Source organism: Lipotes vexillifer, unplaced genomic scaffold, assembly GCF_000442215.2.
Source record: "Lipotes vexillifer unplaced genomic scaffold, Lipotes_vexillifer_v1.1 scaffold308, whole genome shotgun sequence".
Lineage (NCBI taxonomy): Eukaryota > Metazoa > Chordata > Mammalia > Artiodactyla > Lipotidae > Lipotes > Lipotes vexillifer.
Window position 1 is genome coordinate 2,409,263 of NW_006792985.1, and position 23,263 is coordinate 2,432,525.

The 23,263-nt window shown below is 47.6% G+C and overlaps 1 protein-coding gene across 1 annotated transcript in view; it reads right to left on the reverse strand.

Moving 5' to 3' along the window:
• PNOC (prepronociceptin) overlaps window positions 1-23,263 on the reverse strand; it is a 27,186-nt gene extending 3,923 nt beyond the window's left edge. The window contains 3 exon segments of the mRNA XM_007466154.1: window positions 1-309; window positions 12,582-12,731; window positions 23,077-23,263. The exon segment at window positions 1-309 is cut by the window's left edge and continues 3 nt beyond it. Of these exon segments, the coding sequence (XP_007466216.1) occupies window positions 1-309; window positions 12,582-12,731; window positions 23,077-23,253 (636 nt within the window). The 5' untranslated portion in view covers window positions 23,254-23,263.

Consider the following 23,263-nt stretch of genomic DNA (forward strand, 5'->3'; position numbering starts at 1 on the left):
GTTGGCCAGCTTCCGGGCCGACTTCCGGGCTCCGGTGAAACCCCCGAACCTCTTCTGCAGCTGCCTCTGCTCCATGCCCTCCACCTCCTCCATGCCGGGCTCTGTCCCTTTCTGAGCTTGGAAGAGGCTCCTGACACGGGGCATTCTCTTCAGATGCTGCATCTCAGAGGCTCTTGGCTGGTCAAGAGCAGCCGCCACGTGGTCTGGGTCAGCAGGGCTGAGCTGCCAGGAGCCCCTCGCCATGACCTTGGTGCACGGAGTCCAGAGAGGGCCGGAGGAAACCTTCCCTTCACACTCGAGGATGCACACCTGCAAAGATGGAGGTGGAGGAGGGAGAAAGACGAGGGACAGCTATTGGTCCAAGGCAATGAGGAGATCAAGCCCACGAGGAGATCCAGTCCTTCTGTCGTCTACTCTGGTGCCAACGCAAGTGCTCCTGAAGCACCCATTTATCAAGTACCGTGCAGCAGTTTTACATGCAGTTATTTAAGTTCGTAGAATTTCAGAATTGGAAAGAAGCAGAAAACTAGCCCGGCTCTCTCATTTCACAAAGAAAACTGGGGCTCAGGGAGGTGAGGTTAACTCACCACAGGTGACACAGCAAGTTACAGAATGAGCGCACCAAATCTGCACCGCGTTATAGCCTTCGTCGGGTTTTTGGAGCCAAACGCAGCTCATCAGGGCCACCCATAAAGAAGAATTTTATTTTGTTCTCTTATCAAGCTTAGGAGAGGTCAGATGTAGCAGAGGTCTGTTCTTAAGTATGTAGTATGTAGTATGTAGTCACGTAGTTAAATCTGCATGGTTATTTTAAGGTCACCAGGTAAAGATCAACCTTGGTGTGATTCATTTTTCACCTCACATACACTAGTCATCACTATCTGTGCATCAGTTACAGAAAATGGGGGTCAAACAGACTTGTGGTTGCCAAGGGGGAGGGGGAGTGGGGGAGGGATGGATTGGGAGTTCGAGGTTAGTAGATGCAAACTATTACGTGTAGAATGGATGGATAACAAGGTCCTACTGCATAGCACAGGGAACTGTATTCAATGTCCTGGGATGAACCATAATGGAAAAGAATATGAAAAAGAATGTATATATGTGTATAACTGAGTCACTTTGCTGTACAGCAGAAATTAACACAACACTGTAAATCAACTACACTTCAATAAAATAAATTTAAAAAAAAGAAAATGGGGGCCACGACTTTGGGATGTAGGCAGGTTGGGCATTTGGGGAACATCGGACAGAATCCAGTAGACCCACCAGTCCCCAAGGAACTCCTGCTGCTTCTCTGTCTCTCCAGGCATCTCCATTTCTCATCTAGACTACCAGCCTGACCATGATATCTCCCACCCTCCTGACTGGTCCTGGCCTTGGCCCTTTCCTCCCACGTTCCGGTCTCTGATTAGGTCTCCTGGAAGCTTCTGCCTCCAACTATTTTTTTTTCCCATTTGCTGTTTTGACTTCACCCTGAATGCTTCTCTCTGTGTTTCTGGCCTTAGCCAGATGGAAACCGCCTTTCAACCTGACCTTGACATCATGGTCAGCAGGGAGTGGCAGAGCCCTTCGTCAGACCTCGGAGTCTTTGCTTGGCTTACAGGGCATCAAGAGTTACTGCTCTGCCTGGGCAGGTGTGGGACGTGAGAAGATGTGTGTGTGCCTCATGGGCCCTACCTGGGGAGCAAAGACATCCACCCAGGGCTTCCCTGGTGGCGCAGTGGTTGAGAGTCTGCCTGCCGATGCAGGGGACACGGGTTCGTGTCCTGGTCCAGGAAGATCCCACGTGCCGCGGAGTGGCTGGGCCCGTGAGCCATGGCTGCTGAGCCTGCGCATCCGGAGCCTGTGCTCCGCAGCGGGAGAGGCCACAACAGTGAGAGGCCCGCGTACCAGAAAAAACACACGCACACACACACAAAAACATCCACCCAGGTGTTCAGAGTGGCACAGATGCCTCTACAGGCAGGGTTTCCAACCTGATCTCTAACCAAGGAGTGAGATACGTGTGCAGCTTAAATCACAGACCTCACAGGCTGTTCCACCTCAAAAAGTTTCCTTCAATCCGACTTCTCCTGAAGCCTTTGCCACCTCCGACCCTGCCCCTGTTTTGTCTTGCCCAGGTTCTCCAAGATGTGGTCATGAGCCCATGTCTCTATCTCAGCATCTTCCACTTTCTCCTCAACTCCTTGAAACCTGCTTCCCACCCTCATTCCTACTTGAGGGACCTCCAGTGACTTCCCAGTCACCAGAGCCAATGGTCCTGCTTAGTTCCTTCTCCTTGACCTACAGCATTTGGTAATGGGGACCACACCCTCCTGAAAATTCTCTTTCTGATACTGCACTCACCTCTCAGACTGTTTGTGCTCCTTCCTCCTGTGTTCCTAAGATTCGGTCTTCACACTTCGCATCTCTCTTTACAATCTGCCCCTTGGTGACTTTGTTCATTTCTGTGATTTTGTTCATCACTTCTTTCAGGGCACCCCAGGTCTCTATATCCGGTACCTGTTACCTCCTGAAGTCCAGACACTTCTCTGATCCCTGTCTTCTATCTCCATCAAAATGTCTGACCAACACATTAAGTACAATTTGTTAAGAATAAAGCCCACCTTCTCTTCTGGGACAGAGGCTACCACCTGCCCATTCTGTACCCATCTCCCCTCTTCCTTAATAAGAGAACACTTCTGGGACTTCCCTGGTGGCGCAGTGGTTAAGACTCTGCTCTCTCAATACAGGGGCATGGGTTCTATCCCTGGTCGGGGAACTAAGATCCCACATGCATGCCGCAACTAAGAGTTTGCATGCCACAACCAAGAAGCCTGCCTGCTGCAACTAAGACCAGGTGCAACCAAATAAACAAATAAATATATTTTTTTAAAAAAGAGAGCGAACACTTGTTTTCTTCCTGAAGGCCATATATATGTTTCCCAACCTCCTTTGTAGCTAGAGGTGGCTGATGACATATACATGGAAAGGACCGGGTGGGGCTTCTGGGAAAGTAGGGGGCTGACTTATCTGGGAAGAACATCTTTTTTCCCCTTCTTCCTCCCCTCCCTCCAACCTCCTGCTTAGAATGTGAACATTTTGGCAGGTGTTCAATGGGCCATCTTGAAATCTTGAGGAGACTCAGAGGATGGAACCACATGAGGGTGGCAGCCATAGACAAGTAAAGCAGAAAGAGAAGGGGTCTGGCGATGTGATGGAGCTGCCATGCCAGCCGTGGACTGGCCATCTCCTGACTTCTTTGTGAGGAAGCAACTACTCCATCTTTTCATCTCTTTTTTTGGCTGCACCACGCAGTTTGTGGGATCTCAGTTCCCGGATCAGGGACTGAACCCAGGCCAGGGCAGTGATAAGCCTGAACTCCTAACCACTGGACCACCAGCGAATTCCCAAATCTCCATCTTATTAAAGATGTTACTTTAGGTGTTTGTTACTAGCAGGTGAATTTAATTCTTATCTGATATACTTTCTCCACCCCAAGTCTGTCCTTCTGCTCTGTGTCTCTTTGTCTCTCTCTGAACAGCACCTTATTCCCCAGTTGACTCAGGTTTAGAACCCTGGGCATCACTCTGATGTCTCCCTTCTCAGGACCCCATTCCTCCATCCAATCAGCATGTGAATCTGCCCCCTCCTTTCCATCCCCTCTGCCTAAGTTCCTCTTGGGGTACAGTGGCTTCCTAACAGATGTCTCCATCTCTGATCTTTGCTTTGCCTCAATGCATTTTATATCCCTGGAAGAATAACCTTCCTGAAGAATGGATCTAAACATATCGTTACTTACCCACAACTGTCCAATATCTGTATTTGTCTATAAAATACTGTAACTCCAAACTCCTGAGCAGACCATTCAAGTGGCTCCTCCATCCTGTCCTCGCCCGTCTTTCAGTTTTTTTTTTTTTTTTTGGGCCGCGCGGCATGCGGGATCTTAGTTCTCTGACCAGGGATCGAACCCCTGCCCCCTACAGTGGAAGTGCAGAGTGCTAACCACTGAACCACCAGGGAAGTCCCTCAGTCTTATTTCTGAATCTTCCTCTCAACACCCCTCATTGCTTCAGGCATATGAGGTTGCTCCTGGTGCCTCAAACACAGCGAGCTCCCTCGCCTTCCCCACATGTCTTTTCTCACTCTGTTCCTTCTGATGGAATAACCTCCTTCCATCCATCCTTTGGGGCCAGCCAGGCTCCAGAGCTACCCCTCAATGACACCTGCTTCTGGCTCCCCGGCTGGAATTGCTCTCTCCTGCTTCTGTGCTCCCACAAAACTTTGTTTTGCGCTTGTGGAAATTTGAATGCTTAGTATAATTGTAACACCTTACAAGACAGAATATAACAAGTTAGGGACCACATCTTACTCGTGGAGGAATCTTCTCCATCCAGTAAATAGGAGGGTTTCAGGTAGAGGTTTGTTGCCCTGAGCTGTATTAATAACGAATTCACTTTATATTTAGCTAAGCGTGACAAAGGGAAAACTTTTTTTAAAAAAAATAAAGAAAAGAAAAAAGATGAGAAAGGGAGTCACTGGAAGAATAGGAGTTGCAGCTAGTTGCAACCAGACTCGAGCTCCTCTGGCATTTAGCACATGCTCCTGATGTAGTGCTTGTCACCCTGTTGCAGCTCTTTGTCTTGTCTGTCCCATTAGGCCAGGGTTCTTCACCGTTTTTTTGGGTCATGGGCTTTTTTGAGAATCTAATGATTCTCCATAAGGGATTCCCTCCCTTTCACCGTATAAATGCACATTCATGTCACATTTGCGTATAATTTTAGGGGGTTCATACATCTTCTAAAGCCTAGCCATGGACAGGCATCCGTGGACTCCAGGCTTAGGACCTCTTCACTTGGCTGCTAGCTGTGCTGTAGGGAGAACGTGTATGCATTCCAGGCATCTCATAGCTGGAGTACAAAGTGGAGTCCAGAGTGAGGATGTGAAATGAAGAGAAACAAGAGCAGGAAGAGGGGGTCTGCAGCTGAGGTCGCCCAATGGTCACACTGGGAGATGCCTCAACTCTTCCTGGGCATCATCAAGGCATTGAATAGACTCCTTGGGCAACACCTGGTCCAATGGGTCCTACACCTGGGTGTGAATCTGAATCATCTGCAGAACTTTTTAAAACACAGAATTGCATAACCCAGTTAAATCTCTGAGGAATGGAACCAGGGTTTAAAGCTTATTTTTACAAAGCTCAGGTAACTGTGAGATTTGTCCAGGTTTGGAAACGACCAGTGTGGTCCATGTTCACATGTTATAATGAGGTTCAGTAATGGGTCCAAAACTACATGGTGAAATAACAGTATAACCTGAACAGAACTCCAATGTTTCAAGTCCCAACCCAGGACACCTCCTAGTCAGCGACTTCTCTGTGCTTGCAATATGAATTGGTGGAAACTAATGGGAAAATAAGGATTCTATGAGACCCAAAAGTAAGGTTCTGATGGGGAACTTGCTCATTTTCTGCTGGACCAGAGAGAAGAAAGAGGTGGTATCCAGTGCGAGTGTTACTCTCACTCGTTTCCAAGAAACACCTTTGCCCAGACCACCTGCTGGCCAGAGGTGGTGAGGTTGGCCCCTACTGATACACAAGATTTTTTCGAGTATGTCTTTTCCATTTAGAGTTTCCTCAGAGATGCTGACAACTCAGTGAGATACATAGAGAAACCAGTTTTGCACACCCGCAAACTCACTGGGTAAGAAAGAATGATGGGCAAATTCCATAGATGGGGAGGGTGGACTCTAGAACAATGGAGCTGCAGACTTGAGTGGTCTTCATGAACCCCTACTGGGATTTGTTAGAATGCAAATTCTTAATCTATACCCCTGGAGATTCTGATGCAGTAAACTGAGGGTGGGGTCCAGGAATTTGCATTTTCAAGCATCCCAGGCGATTCTGAGGCTGGATTACACTTTGAGAAACCCTGCTTTGGAACTGGCTCTGAGGAGGAAGAAACCATCATGGAACGTGGTGGTTGGGGACTCCTTCAGAGAGTCACTTGGGTCTGCACTTCACCTGCTCCTGAAACACTTTGAAGAAAACTGAGTAGAACCAATCTGTAGTTTGTTCTTTTAGGTCATCATCCTATTGGGTTATTGCTCTACAGCAGTGGGTCTCAATTGGGAGCAATTTTGCCCCCCAGGGGACATTTGGCAATGTCTGGAGACACATCTGGTTGTCACACAGTGGGTGGGAGCAGGGATGCTACTGCTATCCAGTGAGTAGAGGCCAGCTGTTACTGAACACAAGGTTGTGTGCCCGACGCACAGTGATGCCAGACAAACCGAAACACTGGAGTCTGGAACAGAGAAAGGTTTATTGCAGGGCCAAGCAAAGAGAACAGGTGGCTCATGTTCAAAAATCCCAAACCCACTGATGGTTTTGGGGGAGAAGTTTTTAATAGGCAAAATTTGGGGTGAAGGCTGCAGGGTGTGTGACTTTGTTCTGATGTGTTGGGGGTGAGGTAACAGGTGCTCCAGGAATCTTGTGCTCAGCCTGGAGTTACCATCCTCCTAAGGATGAGGGCCTTAGTTCCCACAGAAGAACACAAAGGTATTGTTATATGTGTCCCTTGAGGAGGGACCCTGCCCCAAGGCTGCACTATTGTTTGATTGCTCCTCCCTTGTCCCTGATTAACAACTGTTTGAACCTACCCTTTGGAACTCAGGGAAAGTTCTGGAGGCTGGATGAAGTCTATTTCCTACAAAAAAAGAAATGGGGGACACAGAAAGGATTTGTACCCAGGAGGGTCCCATAGAGTCCTGCTCTGTTTCACAGGGACACTAGCAAACATCCTACAATGCATAGGACAGCCCCCTCCTCCCCAACAAATAATTATCCAGCCTAATATATCTACAGTGATGAGTCTGAGAAACCCTATACTACAGAGTCAAGGAGGTAACAGGAAAGCATAGGTAGCACTGGGAAAGCCAGTAGAAGTGAAACCGGAGGGAAGGGAGCAGGGTATAACCTCTCAAAGAATGACATAGCCCTAGAAGATATGACATAAACAGGTTAGAACCAACTAGGTCCAAGACAGTGGAAGATTCGACTTCCAGTGGAAGGTTGAGCCTCATTATACACTCACTGTAAATACATTAACATCCATGACAGTTCCAGGGCTGACCGTAAAAGGTCAAAAAGTGGGTGGTGGTCCAATTCCTGGAAATCTCCCCCTCTGCAAAATAGTTGGAATAATCCTCCCATTCATTAGCCTGTGAAATTACCCAGCCCATAAAAACTAACCACCCCATATTTCGGGGCCTCCCTCCTTTTGAGATGGCTCACAATCTGTCTGTGGAGTGTGTTTCTCCCAGGACCGTTCTCACCTTTTGAGATGGACTGCATTCTGTCTATGGAATGTGTATCTCTCTAAATAAATCCACTTCCTACCTTTCACTTTGTCTTTTACTGAATTCTTTCTGTGATGAGACATAAAGAATCTGAGTTTCACTAAGTCCTGAGACCAGGTGTGTGATCTCAATTAAAAGACCGTGGGTTCCAGTCCCAGCCCCAGTGTTTCAAGTCCCAATCTGAGTTGTGCGGTTTCAGAAGTGTAGAGGTGAAATGGACCTTTGGAGCACAACTCGGTGGCATCCGCACAGAATAGGAGCCTCAAAGTGCTTGCTGTATTGTTCTGCTCCTTCCATTTACAGAAACAGGTGGAAGCTGTTAAGCCCAGAGGCTATCAGATCTTCTGTGAGCCCCTGAGTTTCTAAGCCCAGATGGTAATTAGGTTGTGTGTCAATCAGAGAAAATGAAATTCTACGATCAAACCAGATGCAGAGCCCACACCTAGACTCAACATACTATTAGATGAATTAGGTACTAACAAAATCGTCTCAATTCTTGATTTAGGAGAAGGTTTTGGGCAAAAATGAGGAATCCAAATTCACAACAGCATTTGTAGCACCAGATGGGCATATGAGCTTAATGCCTAAACTCTCTGGTCTGAGGGACCCACCAGCTTCTTTCCAGAGATGGGTTAATGGCCTGTTAAGTGAGCCGGACACATTTTCACAGCCCACACTGATGACATTGCTATATTAAGCCACAGTGCCCAGGAGCATCTGGAAAGTCCCAGATTGGTGCCAAATTGATCTGTAAAGCTGGGCTTGGGAGGAAACTGAGCAAAGGGCCATTTGGATGTCTGGGATCGAAGATTAGGGAAACAGGCCCATGAGCCCATTGGAAGGAAAAGAAGCGGCTCATTGAGTTTGTCACGTTTCTGCCACTAAGGAATCCAACCACTTCTGACAGAGAGACATTTGAGATCTATTTGCTTTAGGAGGTGCTGCCAGAATATCTGAGGGCCAACACAGGCAGGCCAGCAGAGGAATAGTACAAAAGAAAAACGTATTAGGAACTCCGACTGCAAGTCAACTATTAAGAATTTTCATGTAATGAAGACAAAAGTACTAGCAGAAGGTAGTTTCTTCTGCTTTTAATAGAGTTTTAGGGAATTTAAATAAATTTCCCCAGACCTTTCTTGGGAGTCACCTTCTTTGTCTCTGAGACAACTCAGTGAATCTAGTTTTTTTCTTCTTAAGCCGATGGTGTAAGTACCATTCACAGTTTAGCTGAAAGCCCGGGACATTGCAATAGTTTGGGGGTGTGTGTGTGTGAATCATTTGCTGACCAAAATGATAGTCTATCAAAAAGACAACCATACTTGGACCATTGCCCTGGAATGAGAAATAAAGAAATTTTTGATGAAGCCAAGGGTCCAGAGGGTCCTGGGAATAGCTCAGGATTACACCATTTGGTGGAGGGATTGGGGAGCCGACCCTTGCCTAAATATCTGAGTCCCCCATCATTCACAGAGTGGACATACTCAAGGGTTGAAAGATTTGGAAATGAGATGTGGTTGCCTCAGTTCTAGGCATCTCATAAAACTTTTAAAAAATAGGTTAAAAGTGAATACAAGGTAGAAACCAAACAGCCAGGCAGCCAGTTCCTCTGGGGGTCAGCAGGCACCGGTAGGGATTATCCTTCACTGTGAGGCTAGAACTGGCCATTTTCTAAGGGTTGTCTGGACCCCAGAGATTGAAGATGCTATGGAGAAATGGAAACAGGCTCCAAATTCTTTACTGGCTTTGAAAGACACCAGTGTAAAAACTGTGCAGGGCCTGCACCTATTAGGAGACTAAAGGTCTTGCAATTTTATAATTTCCATGGGACCTCTTAACTGAGTACTGCTCTGTGCCACACACTGCAACATGCTGGGGATACCCAGAATAATCAGCAAAGAAAGCTCGAACCTGGTGGTGAGAGACTAGCCGATGCAAGTAATCATCAGAGAGCAAAGGAGCTAGGGGCTGGCTCAATTGGGGCCAGGTGGAGAATCAGCCAAGATTCTCCTAAGAGGTGAAACCTAATCTGGGTTTTGAAGAATGAGTAGGATTTACTGGCTGGGGGAGGAGGGAGAGCCGGAGGTGAGGGGTGTACCTTTGGGCGTTAGCTGCTGCCTGGGGAGAGCGGACGGCCTGGAAAGTGGATGCGGCATCTCAGAAGGAGGTAAGAAGCAGGGAATCTTGGCGATTGCTTATGTTCAGGGGGCAGGAAAAGGAACAGGACCGCAACAGGAGGCAGAAAAGGAAGAGTCATAGTGGGGAAGAGAGCCGGGTTCACCCAGAGAGGACGAGGAGAGGAAGCCTGCACATCTGCCGGGGGTTCTGTGCTTAGGAGCTGCTGGTGACCTCCGAGAGCAGCTAAGGAGTTGAGGCAGAGGCAAGGGGCTCAAAGTCACAAGTGTAGATACTCTTTCAAAAACATGACAACGGAGGGAAGGAAAGAGCAAGCGGGAGAGGGGAAAAGGGAGAAATTCCCAGCAGGAAAATCAATGGTACAAAGGAAGAAGGGAGGCAGGGCAGGAGGACAGATCCTGAGATGGCAGTAAGGAGGCTGGAGAGAATCTGTCCCTGGTGGTCTCTGTTGTCTCAGAGCAGGGCTCCCAAGGTCACGGTGTCCCGGGAGAGGGAGAATCATGGTGCTTCACAGTCAGGTGCGATGTTTGTTACAAACAAATCACCTAAATCCATGAATGCTTTACTTTGTAAAAAATAAATTAGAGCAGACTTGGGGTTATCCTTATAGTTGAGGTCCTAACACTTTTTTTTTCTATTGTGAAATACACATATCATGAAATTTAGCATTTGAACCCTTTTTAAGTGTACAGCTCAGTGGTATTAAGTATTGATACATTCACATTGTTGCCCTGCCATCACCTCCCCCAACCATCTCTAGAACTTTTTCCTTTTCCCAAACTGAAACTTTGTACCGGTTAAACACTAACTCCCCTTTCCTCTTGCCCCAGCCCTTGGCAACCCCCATTCTACTTTCTGTTTCTGCGAATCAGACTACTCTAGGAACCTAAGGTAAGCGGAATCATACAGCATTTGTCCTTTTGTGACTGGCTTATTTCACTTAGCATACATCTTCAGGGCTCATCCATGCCGTAACATGTGTCACAATTCCCTTCCTTTTTAAAGCTGAATAATATTCAACTGTACGCATAGACCATATTTTCTTTATCCATTCATCTCTCGATGGTCGGTTGAGTCATTTCCACCTTTTGACTCTTGTGAGTAATGCTGTTATGAACAGGGGTGTACAAATATCTGTTCGAGTCCTAATGCTTTTTTGAGTGGGAGATAAAGGGTTGCAGTTAAAGCTCGTGATTCAGGAATTGTTCACAACTTTCAGTCTTGTCTAGGCTGCAACCTCAGAGCCTTAAAAGTGTGGCGATTATGAGATTATTGCTTAATCAACTCCTTCACTGGTTTACGTGTAAACTAGTTGTCTGCTCTGTTTACTGAGACCAAGGGAAAGCGTTTTGTTTTGGGTGAAATTTTAAGCCTCTCTGGGCTGCACAGAAAAGGCAGGTGGGCCTTCTGTGTTCTAGCCAAACTCAGCTTTTCTCAGTTCCTTAATTGCCGCTCCCCTCCCCCGAAAGTCATTTGCACATGTGCCGCCTCCCCTCCCCCACGCCTCCCTCCATTACCTGGGCACCTGGGGCTCTCCCTTCCTGCCTCTTCACTCCCAATCCTCTTTCGGTTTCCTTAAAGACTTAGTTCCGCCAAAAGCCCCCTCTGCCCCTCTAGACTAGGTTGGGGTCCCCTGTTCTTGCTTCCCCGGGGCTCAGTAATTACACTTATGGAGGGATTGGGGGGTTCTTCTCTCCCACCAGTTGCAAAAGCCATCCATCCGCTCACCTCAGGGCCCTTGGCCTAGCCCAGTGCTCAGCACATAGTAGGTGCTCAGGAAACCTATGATGGCTGAATGAGGAGGATGGATGAACTTTGAATGGGTTCTCTGGGGATGTGCTTCATGATTCGGTGGTTATTCCTGTTCAGAAAACAGACTTGAAAACCACTGAGCTGGCACAGGAGGAGCTTGGTGTTTGGGTGCGTCGGGGGCCGTGTCTGCTCACGTTAGGGGGTTATCCCAGCGTGAGTACTTGGTTCCTATATTAGTACGCTTGCCTTAAGGAACAGTAGGCGAAAGTTTGTTCTTAAAGGTGGAGGAGTTTCAAACATGGCATCTTTTTTTTTTTTTTTTTTGGCGGTACGCGGGCCTCTCACTGCTGCGGCCTCTCCCGTTGCGGCGCACAGGCTCCGGACGCGCAGGCTCAGCGGCCATGGCTCACGGGCCCAGCCGCTCCGCGGCATGTGGGATCTTCCCGCACCGGGGCACGAACCCGCGTCCCCTGCATCGGCAGGCGGACTCTCAACAACTGTGCCACCAGGGAAGCCCAAACATGGCATCTTTTGAAAAGAGTTTACTTGACTACAAAGTAAAAGTAATTGAGTTATACTGGATTTAATAGGAGAGGAATAACTAAACTGTAATGAAAGCAGTTGAGAAAGCAGCTTACTTAGTAAAAAGAAATCTCGTGCTCAAATCAAAATTTAAAATACGAGAGAGCATTTAGGTGTTCATCGTAGAACTGTATATAACATCAAAACTGAAGGGCAACATACATGTTCAACAGGAGGGGATTGGTGAAGCAAAGTATACTGTATTCATGGGAAGAGGTAATTTAAAATAATGTTAATAACGGGAAAATTATCCTTGTGTAACATAGCAAGTGAAAAAACTAGGATTCTTTCTCTGGAGGGATTAAAGGTGATTTAAATTTTTTTTTTTATAGTTTTTGGAATTTGTCAAATTCTCTAGAATGAGTATGCATTATTTTTTTATTTTTATTTTTATTTTTTTGCGGTACGCGGGCCTCTCACTGTCGTGGCCTCTCCCGTTGCGGAGCGCAGGCTCAGCGGTCATGGCTCACGGGCCCAGCCGCTCCGCGGCATGTGGGATCTTCCGGACCGGGGCACGAACCCGTGTCCCCTGCATCAGCAGGCGGACTCTCAACCACTGCGCCACCAGGGAAGCCCAGTATGCATTATTTTAATGATGGGAACAAAATGGCAGCATGGGTGGGTCTTTATATGAACGTGGTAAAGTGGAAAGATGACAGGGTTTGCTTTCAGAAGATGCTCAAGTCCACATCTGTTTCCTACAGACCGTCTGACACTAGGAGAGTCACGTGACCTTGGGGGGAGGGAGGGGAAGACAGGCCTGCTCCTGGACCTACCTCAAGGTTGAAGCTGTCAAGAGCGGGGCGGAGCTTCTCTCTGCAGGCCATACAGTCCTTCTGACAGCTGCTGGACACGCTGGAGAAGAGGCTGAGAAGCAGGAGGTCACAAAACAGGATTTTCATGGTGCAGAAGCTGGAAGCAGGATGCTAAAACACAAGTGAGGGCGGTGGCAATTAGCACAGCCCTTCTGTGGGGGCCAGTAGGGGCTGGAGACCCTCACATAGGGGATGCGGGAAAGACACTCTTCTGAGGGGACAGTGCAGCCCGGCCTGAGATTCCACCTCCCAGGAGGGAGTGGACTGTTGAGAGCACAGGTGGCCCAGGCCTGTCTGCCAGGCATAATGTTCATGCAGGGCTAGTGTCTGGGCTCCTGTGGGGAGCACCCCTGCGATTCCTGCCACTCAGCTGACCTCCACGTGCATGAACCCTTCCAGGGAGCTAAAGGCCTCACTTTGTGGCCTGAAGACAACCTCTCCCAGCTTCAGTTTTCATAACTCTAAAAGGGGAATAGTACCCACCTTGTCCCAGGACCATTGCAAAGATTAGACCCCTAAGGGACGTTTTGCAAAGTGCGGTGATGAGTGAGATGTGTAAAATAGATTCATGTGTGACCGATCCTCCCAGACTCCCCTGCCTCTGCCAGGAATGCGGAGCCCCAGAATTCACTCTTCCGGGACGGTTCTGCTAGGTTCCTTGTCTGTTTCCCCTGCTAGACGTGAGCCAGCTTCCTGAGCAAGAGCTGATATGTTCACCTTGCTAATCCGTGCAAAGCACAGGACCAGGCTTTGCAGAACCAGGCTTTGGAGTTATCTATTGAAAAATGAACAAAGAGGGACTTCCCTGGTGGTTCAGTGGTTAAGACTTTGCCTTCCAATGCAGGGGATGTGGGTTCGATCCCTGGTCGGGGAGTTAAGATCCCACATACCTCGCAGCCAAAAAACCAAAACATAAAACAGAAGCAATATTGTAACAAATTCAATAAAGACTTTAAAAATGGTCCACATCCAAAAAAAAATCTTTAAAAAAATGAACAAAGAGACTATTCTAAGGTAATAGCTCTAGTGGTTATTAGTTAGATCAGTTGTTTATATTCTTTACGTAGGATTGTCTCAAAGATGTACCAGTTCTTCCTGTTCCCCTTTAAATTTTTCCTGTGATCGAGTCTCCTGTATCAGAAAGCTATTTTCTTGGACTACATCGTTTTGGGTCCCTGTAGAACCATCTTTATTTGGAGGATTAAATGGAAAGGGGAACAAGGGAACTTTCTGGAAATGTGAATGTTCTTGATTGAGGTGTAGGTCACAGGGGTGTATACGTTTGCCAAAAACCCACTGAATTGGCCATTTAGATTCTGTGCATTTCACTGTACGTAAATTTTACCTTACTAAGAGTTGAGCATAGGAAAACAAAAATCATTGCCTTTATTGCTTTTTCATCAGACTGTACTGAGAAAACGTAAAAGCCTTGCTATTCAAACGCAGTCTGCAGATCAGAAGCATCCCCTGGGATCTTGTAAGAAATGCAATATTTCAGGCCCTACCCCAGAACCACTGACTCTGGATCTTTTTAATAAGATTCTCAGGGGATTCATATACATGCTAAAGTTTGAGAAGGATTGGTAGATGATGCATGTGAAAGGGAGCAAGTAGAAGGAGGGGTATCCAGTGCCAGTGGCCATGTTGGGAGACCACCCCAGCTCTTCTTGGGCATTATCCAAGCATTTCATACCAAGAGGATGTCGAATGAAAGATGCTCAATCAATGTCTGTTAAGTCAATGAGGTGACATTTGAGGTGGCTTTTGAATAATGAGTAAGAGTCTGCCAAGAGGACAGAGAAGAGGGCATCTGAGAGACACAGAACTAACTCGCTTTTAACTAGTGACTCCAACTTTTCAAAGGCGTACTGGAATCGGGACCACAGCCTGGCGGGCGGGGGGCGCAGTGAGCAGGCGGCTGCACTGGGGCCCCCTCCCTAAGGGAAGCAGTTGCTAAGAGAGAGAGAGGCTCCATCTAGATGAAACAGGGTCATGTTGGCCATCCTAAAGGGTCTGACCTTTACCCTGCAGATTGGGATGTCTGGGGTTAATGAACAAGGAACTTGAACATCTATTCAGATGAATATATCTCAAATGCGTTTTCCTCCTATACCCCGAGGGCTAGTGCCTTAGCTGAGATCTATTGCCTTGGTTACTGTGATCTCGCCCTCTAATTACTCTGCCTAATGATCCGCCTCCCCGACCAAGCCATCTCTACGTGTGATGATGTTACTCATGCTTAAAAGAATTCTGTAACCCCCAGTGGGAGTCAGCACTGCTCCTGCCCAGCTCTCTGGCTTCAGCTCCTGTCACTCACTCTTGAATCTCGTCCATTCCTAGTGAATCACGCATAATTCCCAGCTCTATCGGGTCCTTAACGCCTACTGCGCTTTGGCCCTTGCTGTGTCTTCTGCCCAGAATACCCGCCTCCAGCTCATATCATACACACCTCAGGAATTATCCCCTCTGGGAAGCCCTCTCCAAGCCCTGGTCCGAGTTAGATGAGTCTCCTCTGCTCCTGTGGCTTCATAAAGCAGCACATCACACAGAGAAGCAAGTGAGGCCCAGGGGCCTGTCAAATAGGCACAAGAGACCTCCGAGACGGGGTTGTTGGGATTCACGTTTTCTCATCTGCTCATCGCTAAAGACGTGGGTTCAGATCCCACGTCTGCACGTCACCCTCTCAGGTTCTCACCTGTAAAACTGGGATGATAGTAGTACCTATCTTATTGGATGACTAATGGGTTGATGTTTTTCAGCAGTTAAAGTAGCACCTGGCACAGAACAAGTACAACGAAAAAGCTTGTCAAAGAAAGAGCCTAGGACATAGCCTTCACTCTGTGATACTATCATTGTCTTTCGTGCGGCCCTTAGCACTCTATGTGGTAAGCTTGGACTTATGTGTCTATGACTCCCAGTGGCTGTGAGTTCCTGAAGGGCAGAGATCTCGTTCTATGCTTCTCTGAATTTCCAGCACCCAGCACAGGGCCAGGCACTTAGGAGGTGCTCGAGAAAGTTTGATAAGTGACCGTGGAGTATCTCAGGAGCCCTCTCCCTTCTCCTTCACAGATGGAGGACTGGGGAGTGTCTGGGAGCACTGGCCCCCCGGGGGGGCCGGGATCCTCATGGCACAGGAGCCACTTCAGGACCTGTGTCACTGACAAAGGGTCCAGTAGCTAACTGTTCAGCTTGGCCGGGGGGAGGGGGGTGGTGGTGGGGAGGGGTGGGAATGAGTTTTGCTCCAGATCAAGGCAAGATGCCATCCTAAGCTGGAACCCCATACGCGTTCTGGAAGAAGACTGGTTGCCAGTGGCCGGCAGGCATGGTTGGAATGGTTAGCTACGTGCTAAGTTTGCACTGGTGCAACGTGTTGGTAGACAACCCAGGGAAACTCATCACCACTTACAGGCTCTTTTGAAGAGAACGCGTATCTTGAGTTCCAAACAGCCACCATATAAGCAAAGGTCTTAAACTGAGGACCGCTTGGCTAGATCTTTTGTTTAATTTGGTGATTGCCTTTACGTTTCTCGTTCTACTCAATTTCATTCCAGGCCGAAGACGGTTTTGTAGGATTTGTCCAGCATGCTATGCTCTCTATGGCCACATGATGGCAGTGTCTGTACTTCACAGAAGACGGAAAGGCGGGGAGAAAAGGGACTCTGCTTCCTAACACAATATTGCAACACATGTTTGCACGGGCTGAGCTGATAAGTTGTGGCAGATGTTAATGAAGTGCTCTCCTGCTGAGGTTTTTCATGAACTTCATTAATGTGGCAACTTGCACATTCAGGAAATGTTTGATGGATTGACTGCTCCTGTTATCTCAAATTCTGGGTAAATGGGTTTTTAGGATGAGTTGAGGAAAGAAGATGAGCTCCTGGGACATTGAGCATGTGTTCCATTTGATACGTTTCCTGCATGTAAAATGTGGGCCTTTGTTGCTCTGGCACTTGGAAAAACCTTATCAAATCTACTTGGCATTAGCCTGGCCCTCCTTGCTGGTCCATGGTACACACTTACCTCTCTTCCCATCTCTGACCTCCCTACCCCTCCACGTCCTACCCCACACTTCTATTTATTTAAAATTTTAAAATTTAAAGTTGTATTTTTTTCAGAAAGAAGAAAGTCATTTTTATTCAGCCAATTTGCTTATTCCATTCCCCAAGGCTAATCAAGGCATGTGATTAATAATATTCCCTTAAAATTGCATCGTGGGAAGTGTTTTCACTTAGATTTAATGAAAAACACTTGGAAGCAATTGAGTGCTGGGGAGGCATGGCTGGTTATTATCCTTGTTTATGAATTAGCATGAGTTTAAAGAGTAGTCGGTGCTGAAGGCTAAAGTTTTTATTTTTATTTTTTCATAACAATGTTCCAGTCACACTGAAACAGAAAGATTGATGAATTTCAGTAGGCATTTAGCCTGTAAAAGAAGCCAGAAGACAGAGATTTCTACCCCTCGCTTTTAACTAGTGACTCCACCTAGTAATTAAAATCCAGTCATTGGGCTTCCCTGGTCGCGCAGTGGTTGAGAGTCTGCCTGACGATGCAGGGGACACGGGTTCGTGCTCCGGTCCGGGAAGATCCCACGTGCCGCGGAGCGGCTGGGCCCGTGAGCCATGGCCGCTGAGCCTGCGCGTCCGGAGCCTGTGCTCCACAATGGGAGAGGCCACAACAGTGAGAGGCCCGCGTACCGCAAAAATACAAAAAAACAGTCATTACTCAACGTTATTCATTCTCCTCTGCAATTCAAAGAATCCTTAAAATGGGAATCACCACACAGTCCAACTCAAAGATGGTTTCTGATATTTAAATGAGATGAATATAAATAAAGTTTCAAAATATATGTAATAATCCTTATAAAGGGGACAACGCTTTGTCCTTTTTGGTACTCCTCACAACCCTCGAACAATTGTGTTCTAGGTTAAGACTAAACTTTCTTGAAAACTCAATAGAAGTTTTTCATTTTTGAGAAGACTTGACAACATCTGTGTGCTTTGCTGCTCTGTGTATCAGTTAATGTGAAGTAAAATGAAGGTGAGTAATTAGTTAATTCCCGAGTTATGTTTGATCTTTGCACTTTGTGTGACTTTGGGCAAGTTGTTTCACCTCTGAGGGCCTCAGTCTTCTCACCTGCAAAATGGGGGTAACAATAGTTGTTGTTATTGTTGTTCAAAATGGTACCATAGAGACCATCAGTAAATAAAACTACCCTAAGTGTGTTTGAATTTTACATGGCTTGTATTCACTTAGTGAACCAAACTCAGCTAACCCTTCTATGTGGGGATGCTATGGGTCTGGACATCTTGTATTGAGTAAAGAAATGTTTAATTACCTTTTATTTCAGTAATAACACCTCATAAGTTAATCGTGCCTCTTTATGAAGATAAAATACCACTGTGTTTAGCTTAATCTATTTGTTTGTAATCTTGCTTCCAAGGGCAATGTCATTAGTTGCTTATCTGTTTGGAGGATTACATATGAAGATTTAGCCAAAGCTAAAAGTTAATTGAGTTAGGTCTTATGACCTATGAGAAAGCCTGTAATTTTAGTGCTTCTAGTGGAGAAGATGACAGATATGCCTTTCTGCTAGAGGTATATCTGTTCCCATCCTTCTCATCAACCACACATGGAAATATTGTTCTCGTAGGTTACAAAAGAGTTTTATATTCTTATACAATTCTATAACCTAGGGTTAATATTATCCCCCCTTTTGAGAGGAACATATGTTCATAGAGGTTAAGCAACTTGCCTAAGATCATCCAGCTTATACAAGAACCAGACAAACTCAGGTGTTTTGACTCTAAAACGTGTTCTGGGAAACCATAAGTTCCACACACTAGTCCTGCTTTGGAAAGGTTGGCAAATTCTGGTGGAATTTCGTTGGGATGGTCTCTGTTTGCGTTTAATGGTAATCGCATTATTATTATATTTAGCATCTTCTGTGCCAGGCACTGTGCTGATTGCTTTATAAGCATCCACCCTATGGGGTAAATGCTGTTGTCCCCATTTTACAGTTGAGATATTGAGGCTTGAAGAGGAGAAATAACTCGAAGTGGCAGAGCTGAGAACCCAACATGTCTGATTTGCAAGCCCACGCTCTCACCAGACCTCTCAGTGATCTCGACAGGGGAATCCCCTGGTGGTCCAGTGGTTAGGACTCTTCGATCCCTGGACAGGGAACTAAGATCCCACATGCCGCGGCCAAAAAAAAAAAAAAAAAAAAAAAAAAGATTTAGGCAGTTTTCTGTGTTCATGTATATGAATTCATTGTAAGGAGCTCCTTTTGTCCCGAACTCTGGGCCCCCCCTCTCTGATGACACCCTCTTTATTGTTGCCTCTCCCCAGTTCCTGGAGGAGTGTTTCGTTGCCCACCAGTACGGGGGTTTGTCTTCCACACACCCCATTTCTTTAACGCAGACGTGACGCCTACACTGAGCTTTCGCTTGTTCACCAGCTATGACTGAGGCCCTTTTATTTCTTTTCCTCCTCTGACGAATACACTTACATCCAAAAAGGTCCCTCTTCTGCTCTAAATTTCCACCTGGAAGGAGAGGATGGGCGCAGAGGAGGTGGAGGGCAAAGCACGCCCCCGCCCTGCACAGACCGGGTGTGCCTGGAGCTGGTGGGCAATGAATGAACAAAAGCCCTCTGCTTGGAAGCCAGAGGCCTGGCTCTGCCCTCACCTGTGGGATCTTGAACAAGGCCCTTTCCTTCTCTGGGGCTCAGTTTCCCCTTCTCCAAAAAGAGGCAGTTACAATAGATTAGATGGTCAATATTTTTGATATTATAAGTGGCCAGATATTTGTTATAGTAGCCCAGCTGGGGCTCAGGAGAGGGCCACATTTTCTTTCTTATTTTTTTTTAAAGTCTTTGTTTTTATTTTATTTTAAAATTTTATGTTTATTATTATTTTTTATTTTTGCTCCCACCCTCCTCCCCCCGCCCCCTGCCAGGGATTGAACCGGGGCCCCGTTGAGGAGTCCTAACCACTGGACTGTCAGAGGAGTCCCAAGGGACACATTTTCTATCAGGGCTGCCACAAAAGTGGAAAGGTGTCATCGCTCTTAACTTGCATCTTCCTGATTCTGGCCCACGGTTCCACGTATACTGTCAAAATAACTTAAATGGATTTTTCAAAGCTTTTATTTACTTTCACAATAAAGCCTCTTAAGGTTCCTTTCAAAAAGATTAGAAAATACAGATAAGCAAAAGAGCAATGGATCTAGATCAATAATCTTCAAACTTCTTTAACTTAATACTTCTAGCAATCAGACCGTCTTGAGCTCACCTTCCCAATTTATTTATAAAAGTTACATACAATATAAAACCCACTAAAGTGCAAATTAAGAAAGATAAGATAACCACATAGAAAATTAAGCCTCAGTTTCCCAAAGCCCAGTGGTATGTCGGGCACCCACGTCCCTTTTGGAGACCACTTGGCCTAGACTCGTTAACGTCTAGTGACATTGGCCAGAGCTCTGAGGACAGGCTGCCAGGTCTGTTTTCCTGGCACTCAGTACTGCGGGCTCCTATCAGTAAGCTGAGCACGTTTCTTGGCTGAATGAATGAAAGGATGAATGGGGACTTGGTGGGGGAGGAGCACAGGACAAGTGTGAGCTGAGGGGAGGTTGGCTCTGAGCCCTGGTTGCAAGGCAGAGCCCTGGGTGTGTGCTGGTGATCTGCTGACATTTTCACTGAGACCCAGGACTCCTCGGAGGCCAGCTCCACAAGTCACATGCCGAGCCAGGCCCTTCAGAGCTGGCGATGCTGTGTTTCTGCAACACTGAGGCAGCAACCAGTATTTGAAAAATCACAGGATCACGGAAAATCAAGACCGAACGGGATCATTGGCTATCCTAGGGAGATGCCCAGAAAATCGGCTTGCCCCCCAAACTGGTGTGCCCTAAATCTCACAGCCAGTGTGCGGTGAGAAGGAAAGCAGCAAGTGGAGGACCTATAGGTATTTACATAGAGGTGTTTAGAATATCCAGTTTGCCTAATGAACTCCCAGCCATTCGAGCCACCGCAGGCTGTCATCACTGTGACTCCTGTTCTCTGGGAGGGGCCCATCCCCTCCCTAGGATATCTGATGAGTAGTTCCACCCCGATTCACATCAGGTAGATTTCCTTCACGGGAGCTCTGGGGCTGGGGGCGTGAGGCTAACTGAACCGTGGGGATAAAAGCGTAGAACACTCACCCTAAACCTCCCATCCCTACTGTGCGTGTGTGTGTTAGCATGAAATAGGCATGTAGACAAGTTTAGCTCGCTACCTGGCACATAGTAGGTTCCAATAAAGGTTCATTTCTTTGACCTCCTTTTGTGCCCTTGTCCCGGCTGCCACCTCCCTCTCCAAAGCCCTTGGCTTTTCCAGATTCTACCTCCTTCCCTGCCCGGTTCGAATCCCTGGAATCTCTGAGCAAGGACTCCTTCCCCCAAATTCCTCCAGCACTTGGTGTCTGGACCACGCAACTCAGGACTTAATTACACCCAGCCTCGCATCATCCGCGAGTTGTTTCACTGTGTGTGTTGCCCCGCGCCCACCCCATTAGTTTGTAAGCACCCCTGGCCCGAAGAGGGGGAAGCAAAGGAGCCAGCAAAGCTGGACTCAGTCCCCTCTCTGCCACGTCCTCAACAAATTATTTAACCTCTCAGCTTCAGTTTCTTCAACTGCAACATGGAGATAATGATACCATCTCTCACGGCTGTTGCCGGGGCTAGTGGGTGTGAAAGCGCTAAGATGTAAATCGTTGTATGAGTGTAAAGGGCTGTTATTATCACCTCTGTTGGATCCACCCTGCCTGGTGGAGTGTAGATGATAAATTCCTGATTGAATACAGAATAGCTTTGTGACAGCTCCTGTCTTGGGCTCCAGAGAGCACCCGTTTGCGCCTAATCCTGCGATTATTCCCTTCGTTGACAATGCAAAATCGGCATCCTCTAAATCCCCCTGTACCCTCAGCCTTCAGCTGATAAAGCCAGGGCTGCCGCCACTGGGAGAACAAAACTGCACCCCCTGAATGACCCCAGGCTGCACCACAGCGCCCTCGATGGGCAGCACAGGGAACGGTGGAAGCTGCTGCTTTTACCAAGATGGTGGTTGGGGGCAGTCTTTCCAGGGATCCTCCCCTGCAGAAGACTCTGCAAGGCCAAAGGAACACGAATGCTTTTCGTGAACGGTATCACAGCAGCGGTGGAAGCGTGCAGACTTTTTCCCTGCCACACTTTATAAATGAGAAAGAGGAGTGTGTCTGCAGTAGCTACCCCCAGGAAGCGAGAGAGAGCAGCAGTTTCCCTGGGAGGTTTTGATAAGAAGCCAGGCACTTACTTTTCCCCCCTCTACGTTGAAAACTCCGGTTTAGGCTTGCTGGCGAATGCCATGCAAAGCTCATCTTTTGTTAGTCTGCCAACCAATGTTATTGGTTATAATTGGGACAATTATGGGCTGCTCAAGGAAACGAAACACAGATGTTGAAGCCCAGGATCAGGGTATTCAAGTCCAAAGCTGCTTGCTTTAAATAGTCCATTTCCCGAATCATCCTGCCTTACTTGAAATTCCCCCAGAACTTGCCCATGTTCAGAATGAGATGGGGGAGGATGGGATGGGTAGCGGTGGGAGGGGAAGCCAGACGCAAAGGGAGAGCCGCACAAAGAGAGAAGGAGGAAAAAGGCTGAGCCAGAGAGAGTTTGGATGACTTCTGAACATCGTATTCCACAGGACCCCGGCAGAGACCTTTGGGTGGGAGAGGCGGGCAGGAGGAAGAAAGATGCAAAGAAAGAGAAGAGACCTCCAAAGGATTCAGCGTCTGGAGACCAAGGTCAACCTTGCAGAAATCTACACGGAATTCACACACAGCGACCGCGATCAGCCACTTACTGGTGGAGCACAAGGCAGGGTCTGATTTCCCCCGCATCATTACTAGCGATCTGTATTCGGTGCCTAGGGGAGCAGGGTTCCCTCAGGATTAAAAACCCAAATCCGAATCAAGTTGAGTGACATGCTGAAAACAGCCTGCACGCCCTATGAAAAGAAGTCAGGCGCAGAGAGAAATCACTCACAAGGGTGCTTGGAGGGCTGGGGGCTTCTGGAGGGTTGCCTTGAAATGCAAGCCCTCACTCCCACCCCCAAGTGCCTGCCGCTCCCCTAACCTCACACCTTTAACCACCTATTCGCCACAGACAGCAGTGACAAAGTAGGGGCCACAGCTGGGGAATCAAAACTTTTCCTCATCTCCAAGTTCAGCTCTTCTCTTCAGGATAAAAGCCTCAGCCCTCCCCTCCACCCCCCATCCGAGCCCAGAAAAGAAGACGAATGAAGGGATAATCTCACAGGAGGCCAGCAGCATCCACACTGGACAAAGGAGAGGGGCTGGGGAGAACGCCCTGCCGCCCAGCTACATCCCCAGGCTCTCAGCAGCGTGTCTTGGGGCTGGGGCTTGCTTGCAGTCGCCTACCTGGGAGCTGTCAGTAGCCAGGCTCCTTCGGATGTGAGGCTCCGCGGTATCAGCCACACCAGCATATATACGCTCCCCGCCCCCCCCCGCCCCCCACAGCCCTCCCCTTCCCTGCCCACCTCGATGACACAGACACACGCTGACCCCCTTAATCAAGAGAGCAGCAGAACCTACCATCCTTCCTGGC